Source organism: Labeo rohita, unplaced genomic scaffold, assembly GCF_022985175.1.
Source record: "Labeo rohita strain BAU-BD-2019 unplaced genomic scaffold, IGBB_LRoh.1.0 scaffold_1207, whole genome shotgun sequence".
NCBI classification, from domain to species: domain Eukaryota; kingdom Metazoa; phylum Chordata; class Actinopteri; order Cypriniformes; family Cyprinidae; genus Labeo; species Labeo rohita.
This window is the reverse complement of record NW_026127348.1, coordinates 12,935-24,487: the sequence shown is the minus strand read 5'-3', so window position 1 is coordinate 24,487 and position 11,553 is coordinate 12,935. Positions and strand designations below refer to the sequence as shown.

The 11,553-nt window shown below is 33.0% G+C and overlaps 1 protein-coding gene across 1 annotated transcript; it reads right to left on the bottom strand.

The window, feature by feature from the left end:
• Window positions 1-5: 5 nt before the first annotated feature.
• Window positions 6-10,552, bottom strand: rad23ab (RAD23 homolog A, nucleotide excision repair protein b). The gene is made up of 10 exons (XM_051101027.1): window positions 10,195-10,552; window positions 8,880-8,961; window positions 8,672-8,751; window positions 6,634-6,995; window positions 6,508-6,554; window positions 6,295-6,422; window positions 6,093-6,204; window positions 4,027-4,184; window positions 3,824-3,946; window positions 6-1,783 (listed from the first exon to the last, which is right to left on the bottom strand). Exons 1-10 carry the CDS (start codon window positions 10,261-10,263, stop codon window positions 1,670-1,672), a joined length of 1,275 nt encoding a protein of 424 aa, XP_050956984.1. The 5' UTR covers window positions 10,264-10,552; the 3' UTR covers window positions 6-1,669.
• Between the last annotated feature and the right edge of the window lie 1,001 nt (window positions 10,553-11,553).

Here is an 11,553-nt window from a genome sequence, read left to right as displayed (position 1 = left end):
TTCCATAGTGTTTTTTTTTTTTTTTTTTTTTTTTCATTCTGTGGTTACAGTTGACAGTTAATAGTAGCCACTGACTTCCGTGGTATGGAAAAAACATTATGGAAGTCAATGGCTACCGTCGCCTGTTTGGTTAGTTGATGGTAGCCATTGACTTTCATGGTATTGAAAAAAAATACTATGGAAGCCAGTGGTTACCGTCAATTGTTTGGTTACAGTTGACAGTAGCCATTGCCTTCCATAGTGTGGAAAAAACTACTATGGAAGCCAATGGCTACCATCACCTGTTTGGTTACAGTTGATGGTAGCCATTGACTTGTTTTCCATAATGTTTTTTTTCTCCCATACTATACATTTAGATTTATACATTCAGCAGACGCTTTTATCCAAAGCGACTTACAAGTGTAACTATAGTTACAGTTGACAGTTGATGGTAGCCGTTGACTTCTGTGATACGGAAAAAAGTGCTATGTAAATCAATGGCTACCATCACTTGTTGGGTTACAGCTGATGGTAGCCAATGACTTGTTTTCCATACTGTTTTCTTCCATACTATGGTTACAATTGACGGTAGCCATTGACTTTCATGGTACGGAAAAAAATACTATGGAAGCCAATGGCTACCGTCAACAGTTTGGTTACAGTTGACGGTAGCCATTGACTTCCATAGGACGGAAAAAAGTACTATGGAAGCCAATGGCTACCCTCACCAGTTTGGTTACAGTTAACAGTTGACGGTAGCTACTGACTGTCAAAGTACATAAAAAAATACTATGGAAGCCAATGGCTACCGTCACCTGTTTGGTTACCAACATTCATCAAAATATCTTCTTTTGTGTTTAACAGAAGAAAGAAGTGAAGTGTGAGTAAATGATACCAGAATTGGCTGAACCGCCCCTATCGCATAACAGAAATAAACCTATTGGAAATTAAATCTAAATAAGTAGCCAACCAGATAGTCACATCCCAACTATCAATGCTGTTTAGTATCAAGAACTAATAATTGTAGACATTATTGACAGTTTTCTTATTTTATACATGGGTTTAAAGATACCAACATACCCATGCAGTGCAAAACATTTGGTTTATTTGTAATATTAATGGTTTAACGGATAGTTTTAGTGACGTCCACTGCGTAAACTTTGGACTCGTATGGAAAGAAGAGTAAACGTGGCATAAGTAGACGCCATATTTAATTTGATGTAACTGTGACTCCAAAACGCAATAAAAATGGTACAACGTTGAAAAAGACGACAAATTAAATTTGGCATCTACTCAGAATCGTCTCGTTTTTAATACTGAAAAACAATGGCGCGAAATGACCTTAAGAGTTTTTTTTGGCAGGGTTTTAACTGTGATAAATAAAACCTCACTCGACACACACAGCAGAGATAGCAGCAGAAACCAGACAGACAACGGACGCCTCGTCGCGGAGGATCGGCTATATCTATCGAAAAAAATTAAAAATAAAAATTAGCTTTGCTGATAATAACTTCACGTCATGGCTTCAGTTTAAACTCCATGAAAGTCATCATGGAAGACCAGTCGACGTCCTGTTCGCTCTAACGCACGCATTCACACACACGCACACACGCGCACAACATGGGGCCTAGCGCTTGCATTCTCTCCGTCGCCGTCCTCCCGAGCGTCGCCGCGTCTAAACGGTTCACGTTCACTCGTCGTCAAAGTTCTGCTGGAGCAGGAAGTTGGCGGCGAGGTTCTCGTTCTTCTCGCAGGCGAAGTAGGCTTGGATGACGAGTCCCTCAGGAAAACCCAGAGCTTTTAACTGGAAAACATAAACAACGCAATTTTATAAAATGTTGAAACATGTTGTGTAAAATGACTGTTTAATCATTTTGAATTTATTAAATTTATATTAAAATCAATTAAAATCTAAAAAATACTGCCTTGGCAGCTTGCTGAAAATAAATATATTATTTATATGTTTATATTATTTTTTAATATTTAAATATATTTTATATATATAGTTTTTCTATTGTATTACAATTTTTGTTAACCCTGACTTTTAGTGTTAAAATAAAATGATTATTAGTGTGTGATATATATATATATATATATATATATATATATATGTATATAAATTATTTAAAAAGCTAAATTATCAGTATGTAATTATCAATATAAACATTAAATTAAAATGACATATAGTTACTGAATTGTAATAAATTACAATACAATATAATTAATAAAAACCAAGTTATAATTAATAAATTATTTTCAGTTCACAAATTACTACACACCTAATTGCAATGATAAAAGCATATAAATTATGCATATTTTAGTATAAAAATTAATAATCTAAGTCAAATATATATATATATATATATATATGTTTTATTATTGATAAACTGTTATAGTTTTAGCTAATATTTAGTTTATATTTAGTTTCTCTTACTTTTACTTTATATATATATATATATATATATATATATATATATAAAAATATTTTCATCTTTAGTTAGTTAGTCTTTAGTTAGTTTAATATATTTATTAATATATAATATATAAGGTTGTTGTTTTTTTACATTTTTAAAGTAATGTTTAATGTCTGTATAGTTTTATTACTGTTTACTTATTACTTTATTTATTTTTTATTTGATTATTTTTATTAATAATTATTTTATTTATTTAGTTTTAATTATTTTACCATTACATGCATTTTGTTTTGTGGAAGTGTTAACACAAAGTGTTAATGCACATTATATATATTTTTTATAAGTCAAGTAAAAACATCAATTTAAATAACATATAGGTATTTGAATTATAATAAATTACAGTATAATATAATTAAACAACAAAGACACAAAATTATAATAATAAATTATTTTCGATAATAAATTATAATCTTAATTTTTATATTTTATGTTAAATAATGATATTAGCAATTTGTCATGTATATAATATATATAACGTATAATAGTTTAGTTGTTTTTTTTGTAAATTTTTTTTGCATTATAGTTTTTATTTTGTAATATATTCTTTTTTTTCATTTTGAAAATGTCTACATCGTTTTATTACTTTTTGTTTATTTAGTTTTAAATATTTTACCATTTCAACTAAAGCTAAAAAATATATATATGTAGTTTTCTTAAATATATTTTTTTACATTATAGTTTTTTTTTTTTTTCATTTTTTTATATTTTCACTGTTAAAGTTCAAGATTATTTTGTTCATTTTTCAAATGTCTGTATAGTTTTATTTCTTTTTGTTTATTACTTTAGTTTTACTTATTTTACCATTTCAAGTTACATAAATACATTATAGTTTATATATTTTTTTATATTAGTTAAAGTTTTATTAGTTTAGTTTTTTTTACATTTTCAAAATATGTCTCTATAGTATAGTCTATATGAAATACCTTATTTTTTTTGTATTTTATATAATTTATAATAGTATAATATATATATATATTTAATTTTACTTTAAATTAAATATAAATATTTAATTAAAAATATCAATAAAATTACAAATTTTGATTAAATTAAAAATAAAACGGAATGCAAATGTTATTTTATGCTGACTTTAAGTAAAAGTGAATCGATTTATTAGTATTTTATTTTAATTTAAAACCACTACAGCTTTGAAAATTGGCTACAGCGCTAAAACTAAAACCGTACAAAACAAATTACTTAAAATAAAATAAACATTAACTAAAATAAAGGCAACAATTCTCATTGTTTCATATTTTTTGTGTAATTTCTGTGACACTACCATGGCCAAGTGGTAACTAGTAAAACAAAATTTCACACTGGTCTGTTCGCTGTCCCTAGTATGACAGTATTTACACTTTGCACTGTTAGCGTACCCTCTCGATGGCCTCCTTCTCCTGCGCCGTGACCTGGATGTAGTTGGTCTGTGGTGCTCCGGCCTCGCCTCCGTGTGGCTCATTCAGCATCTGCACAAACCGCTCCTGATGTTGCGTGATTTGCTGCACAGAAAAATAAATAAATGCGGATTTAGCGATTCTGCACGTCCGACCGCTGCAGCTCTGCGCTAAGCTCCACCCACCTGCAGGAGCTGCGGGTTGTCGCGGCCCAGCTGCTGCAGGAGCGCTGGCAGGAGCGCAGGGTTCTGCTGGATGATCTGACGCATCTGCTGAAACTGCGGCTGATTCCTCAGGAACTCCAGCGGGTTTGCCGAGGCCTGCGCCGCACCCGACTCCGCACCTGTTCACAGGATAGAAAGGGGAGGTGGAATCAACACTATTAATACATGATTTATTCTTTTTATGCTCTGGTATTAATGTTAATTATTTAAGATTTATATATATGTATATATATATATATATATATAGTTATTTTAGCATCACTGACATTAGAGAGTTTATGTTAATATTTTGAGTAATATTTCATTTATATAGTCTATTTCCAATTTCTTGCTATTTATAAAATGTTCATATTTTGAATTAAACTTTTATAGTCTATTTTCACTTTTAGTTAAAGTTGTAGTTATTTTGTTGTTTAATGTCATTTTTATTGTTTAAATGAAAGCAAAAATAACGTTAACATTTCAAAGTGTTTACTTGTTTATACTGTATGTGTTTACCCTCACTGGTTTCCATGAAATTTGCCAAAAATCCACACTATAAATTTATGAATTATGCATATTGTATGATTAATGTTAATAATTGTATATTTATTTAAATATTTACTTTAATACTCTTAAATAATGTAATATGTTTAAACAATAAGAATGATATATTCATATAATTTTTAAATTAAATCTTTTAAATAAATCAATTTTTTATATCTTAAAATTTTCTATTATAGTTTTTGTTTATGTTTTGAATCAGATTTTATTTTTATATATATAAGTTTTGTCATTTTTATTTTTTGTACTTACAATTCTATGTTTAACTTCTGTCTATGGTGTGTGTGTTAAACCGGAGTAATTTATTTAAAAAAAAAAAAAAAAACTTACATTAAAATAAAAAAAATACATAACATTACAATAAAATATAAAACTTTTTCTCATTTTCATTTAGCATAAGAGCAAGTACTAAAATAAACTCAAACTAAACTAAAACTTAAAAACTTATATTTAGACATATTTAGACATAAATATAATTGACATTTAAAAATGTCAAAACAATAAAATTACTAAAACATGAAAATCAAAATGGAAAATATAAAAAAGTAACTCAATATATGAAGACAAACAAAAATAGTATATTAATGATGCTAAAAACAAATTGTACATTGACAAAGACTATTGTTAACTTACGACTATTTGTGTAATATAAACAGTATGAACATACGTAAATTGGTTTCATTTTAGTTTAATTAGAATTTAATTTAAATGCTATGAAAGTTTTTATTTATTTATTTATTTATTTTTATTTTGATCTGTTAAAAATGTATACTAAATTTGTTGTTAGTAAGTTTTACATACTTTGTTGTTTTTTTATGTCTCTTTTTTTTTATTTCAGGCTGTTTCTCAAACCTTTGTGAGGGTAAAATGGGTTTCTCACACTTTGTTTTTGTTTTAGTGCAGCAACCAACTAATATTTCAGACTTTCTGACTTTTTGAAACTCAGAATAAAGAAAGTCTTCAATTTCGAGTAAGCTTCGAGTCCTAAATGTCATAGGTTTTCAAGTATCTCATATTTTAGTCTTTGACCAGCTACAATAACATTTTTCTGGTTTTTATCTCACTCTTAGCTGTTTTTTAATTTTTGGCAAATTGCATGTAAACCAGTGAGGGTCAATTTGACCTCAACACCACCAAAATGTATACAACCTCTCCAAAACACATCTACATGTTGAAACTTTACACACCCATTCATGGCTTAAAATAAGAAAAAGCCACCAAATTTCAAGAAGTAATAAATAGTTTAAGCAGTGTTTCAAACTGTTTAAAAATCAAATGTGGCTTAAATTGACCCTAAACACAATAGAGAAGCAAAAAAAACATTGTAAAGTCCAAAGTTCAAGTAATGCCCATGAGCGTAAATAGTCAAGACCGCGCCATCAGCTGTGCTACCGAAATAACGGTTTATCGAATTAGCAAGGAGGCGGCAGCTGCGGGGCAAATGGGCGTCTATTTCCACACGTTGTGAACAAATGGCCATTCACCGGCTGCGGCGGGCGGCGGCTGAGGTCGCTGTGGTGCTGGAGGGGTGGGGTTGGACACGGGCGTGGGCCGCACTACTTCCTGTGGCGGCTGCTCCGATTCTGTGGGAATACCCTGAGGAACGGACATTAAGAACTTGTTTTTTCGTGCGGTTTATACAAGGTACTATTTCAAGTCGACATGAAAGCAGGTAGTAACTCTCACCATAAGCAGGTACTCTACGGCTCTGTCCGGATTGTTATAACTTGCTCGTAAGGCGGCGATCACCTGTTCTCTCTCGTAACCCATTGACATGATTTCCGTCACTAAATTCTCATACGCTTGACCTGTAACTGAAAAAACACAGGCAACAGATCTTAAATTCAAGTTCTTTTCTCCTTTACCTGATTTATAACAAAACCACAAACCCAAACGTACCTAGTATGGACGCAGCTGCTTCTAAAAGATCCAATTCATCTGTAATGCTAAACAAAACAGACGAGAAATTGAGGAATTTTCATTCTTTAAGAAATAAAAAGGTTTTTTTTGTGGATGTGGCCATACCTGGCCTCTGATTGGGCGATGGCCTGCTCCTCTTCCACTGCCTGGCTCTCCTCTTCTAAAACCGGAGCGGGAGTCGCGCTAACAGGCTCAGGCGTTTCGACAACAGCCTCCGAGGCAGCAGGGGGCGCTGTGACGGGCGGGGCGGGCGGCTCCTCTGATGCCGCTGGTTCTACGGGAGCGGGAGTCGGGGTCGATACAGGCACTGTGGAGGCAGCAGGAGGCGCAGCAGGAGTTGAGGGCGGATGCGCGGGAGGGTTGACCGTGGCTGCACTAGCGGTAGCGCTAGTGGTAGGGCTAGCGCTAGTGGCGGCCGCCAGTGCTGGAGCAGGAGGAGGAGCTTGTGGCGGTGCTGCAGGTTTGGGCTGTAGGAAAAGAAACACAACTGCACAGAGAACTATAGAAAAATGCCAACGGACTTCAACATTGTTTCTGTGCAAATTTAACTTGCAGTCATGTTATCTTGTGTTTATATGCCTAATGTTCGTTAAACACAATCGTGTGAGACTTTCATTCTCGTTTTGGGAGGTAATTATACCAAATCAGTTTTTTGTTGCACATTGAGTACATTTACACAACAATTGTATATTTTTGACAAGTTTTGCGTACAGGCGACAACGTTGTCATTATCCTCGTTAACCTTGTGACTTAATACACAGTATTACGCATGTCAGGCCAGTAGTTGGCATTGTCGCTTAGTAAACAAACACTATACAGTTGTGCATTTCTATACTGAACACGTCACCGTTTTCACAAATTTGCATTTTCGTAGTTTACCAACCCGAACTCATGGCAATCCGTACATATTTTATGAGGTGGCTAATTCATATAACTTCACTCCTACGAATTTGTACGATTTTTGAAAAATCGTACGGATTTTACAAGGTGGCAAATTTGTCCTAATTCGTATGAAGAACCACCCCAACCCCACCCCTAAACCTACCCATCACAGAAATTGTACAAAATTACGATTAGCCGATTACGAATTAGCCACCTCATAAAATACGTATGAACTGGTTGTGAGATAGCGTTGAGTTTACACTTTTTACGAGATATAAACTCAATTCTGAGAAAAAAAGTCAGAACTGTGAGTTTATATCTCACAATTCAAAGTGCCAGTTTAGTTATCATCTCTGTCTAAACTCAACACTATCTCCTGACCAATTTGTATGTATTTTACTTTTACTTGTTTTCAGAAACTTAAACTTTGAAGCCATTTTTTTTTTTTAGATTTTGCATATTCAGGCCCGCAGAAAAGGTTTTCGGCTTTTGTTTTTAGTTGAAAACTGTGTTATATAACTGTGTGATATAAAGTCACAATTGCGAGATAAAAACAGGCAATTCTGATATTTTCCTCAGAATTGTGAGATATAAACTTGTAACAGAGAATTATAAAGTTTTTTTAAGGGGAAAAAAAGACTGATCTGTTCCCAGAATATTTCGCAACTCTGACTTTATAACGCGCAATTGCGATATTATATCTCACAATTAAAAGTGCCATACTATTATTCAATAACAAACTATTATCATCTCTGTGTAAACTCAACACTATCTCATGACCACTTTGTATGTATTTTACGAGGTGGCTAATCTTAGTCGTAATCTTGTACGATTTCTGTGACGTGTAAGTTTAGGGATGGAGTTAGGGGCGGTCCTTTGTACAAATTACTACGTATTTGCGAACCTCGTAAAATACATAAGATTTTTCAAAAATTGTACAAATTCATATGAGTGAGGTTGTACGAATTAGCTACCTCATAAAATGTATACGAATTGCCATGAGGTCGGATTGGTAAACTTCGAAAGTGCTAATTTTGGAAAACGGTGATGCATGCATGTGAAGTATTACATGTTCAGTGTATAGAAACATGCAGATGTGTAGTGTTTCTTTATAACTTGCAATTGCCTTTTTACAAATTTTTTACTCAGTGGTGGAAATGGACTTCCACAGAAACTTACATACATGTTGAACATCTTGGAAAAATACAACAATCTTCTGAAGAAGGCAATGAGAGAATTGTGAAAAATAAAACAGCCTTACCTTTGTAACCATCACCACGACAAAGTTCTTCTCATCTATATTATATTCTTTTAGAGGTATATCATCGTTCAAAATTTTGCCTGCGTTTTATGGAGAAAAACACAAACGCAATGTTGTAAATCAAAGAGCATCTCATCAAAACCAAAGAAGGACATGGTGGATGCAAAAAGTAAAATGGCAGAAATAAGAAACTTCCAGAGAAACAGACCTGCATAGATTAGCTTTTGACCGACAGCTGGAAACGCATCTTGCCCCTTTTCTTCCTCTATCTTCTCTTTAAGAGCTTTTACCTGTATTTACAATATACAAGGACAGAATTTAATCAGAAACATCTTCAGAATTAAAGAATACATTTTCAAGGACAAAATAAGACTCATGAACTGTATGATTATGAAAGCAGACGTCTAATGGTCATGTGCTTCCCAAGTCTCTTCAGGAACCAAAGCACCCTAAATGAATTATAGTAAACACTAGCCATTCAAATGACTAAGACACATCTGACTGCAACACATCATCTGACTGCATAAAAATAAGTTTTAAATAATAGCAGTTCATAATACATAAACAATCCATATCAGTGATGCATTGTCATTCTAGGAAAATAAGAAGCATGGCAAGCTATTTTAATATTCACTCATAAAAACAAACTAGTATATACACTGCTGTGTATTCCAGCTGTTAGTAGAATTTTCAACCTTTCTAGTAAGACTTATCAAACTATAAAGGATCCATTCTTACAAGTCATTACTTATGACAAGTAAATAAACAAATAAATAACTAGTGAGAAAATAAATAATACTACTCACAGTTGGGATACATACTAGTGTATAGCACATACATACTTGTAACTAATGAACACAGATTAGTAAAGCTGCAATACATAGTAACTACGGGTATAATTAAAAGTAACAGACATACATGTTTTTTTTTTTTAATGAAAAATAGTAAAGTAGAACAGGTACAGGCAATAACTAGTTGAATGTGTATAGTATATATGTATAGTTAACAAACCACCATAGAGTTTAACACAAAAATTAGCAGTTTGTAAACAGAACAGAATAGTTATTTGTGGAATACTGACAAGTACTGGTGTCTAATGAATAAGCATTAGTGACTAACTACTGGGATAGCTAGCATTCTAGTAGCCTATCTAATGAATATTTACAAGTGAACTAGACAAAATATACTTAGTCACTACTGGACAACTTGCTGGTAATTAAAATAAGTAATATGTAACATAAACAAGACTAGTTCGTTTAATCGAATAGGTGTTAAAACGGCTTGCCACAAGGCGAGAGTGTAAACAGACGGTTAAAGTGACCAACGCGACCGTTATTTTCAAATTAACGGCCGTTAGAATGTGCGGCTCTGTGACGTCACCTGTTATAATGCAATATTGTACAATGACAGCGACTGTCCGTGCGCGTGTTGCACACGCAGCAGCTGCCGGAGGCCGCGGCGTTTCCCAGCGCGTCATGCCCGCTCGCTGGCATGTTTACACGGGTACAGACACGCACACTCACCGTCAACTCCTCATCTATCTGCACTTTGAACGTCTGCTGCTGGAGGGTCTTCAGAGTGATCGTCAACATTGTGTTTGAGCGCCAGACCCCGCGAAATACAGCCTCGGAAGTGTCTTCAATGAGCGCGCCTGGAGATGTGACTCAGCTATCTTCAGGAGGGATGAGGCGCCTGTGTGTGTTATGGGAAGACGCCATCTACTTGCTGAATTGGACAAGACACATGGAGACATGGACACATGGATACATGGATACGTACAGTGACCTCATAAGAGTCTCACTGGCATATGAGATAAAATACCAAAGAAACACGTTTCTAGAGATTACCTCAGAACAAGCTTCACTGGGTCCGTCATGTTGGAGACCACGAAAAAGTGTAATCTTTTTTAAAACACTCGTTCTTAGTTCTTAGAAATATAATGTACATGTTGGTTTTGAAAAGCATTTACATCATTTTCAACAAAAGTCTTGATTTAATTGACTTAAGTAGTGAGGACACAGTTTTTCTTGGTGTTTTACCACTTGATCGATACCTTCAAATAACCTTGTCTTGTCATGAAAAAGGTCAGATTTTCTGATATTGTTGAAAGACTTAATCATTTGGAGTCTCAAAGGGTCCTGTTCATGGTTTTCTTGTCACTTGACAACAAAATGCCTCAGTGAATGTTCTTTAGGACACATTTATGACATATTTTAAAATTTAAACTATTATATCTGAAGACTATATGTGTTTAACTATTTAATGGAAGGTTTTTTGTCATTACGATATCAAATAAATTAGATTCATATATGTGACCCTGGACCACAAAACCACAAGTCTATAAACAACAGCTGAAAAAATAAGCTTTCCACTGATGTTTGTTTGGATAGGACAATATTTGGCCAAGATACAACTACTTGAAAATCTGGAATCTGAGGGTGCAAAATATTAGAAATATTGAAAAAATAATACAAAATATACCTGTGCTACATTAGTTTTGTGTGTCCAGGGTCACATATATAATAGTTATTAAAGTTAATTAAAAAAAAAAAAAAAAAAAAAAAAAAAAAAAAAAAAAACAAACAAACTGAAATTAAAATTGTTACTTAAGCTAATTTCTCATTTTCATTTACTTTTAACTTAACTGAAACCTAAATATAAAAGATTATATAGACATATTTAAAATTAACAGAGACTATTAAAAAGGACAAAAACAGAACAAATTACTAAAAATGAAACTAAAATTAAAATAAAACCAGAAAACATTATATATATATATATATATATATATATATATAGTACTTGCATTTAATAAGTAAACATTTGCTTTCAACCAAAAATTAGGACAATTTAACATCCACGAAAAATGAGCCGGACAAACA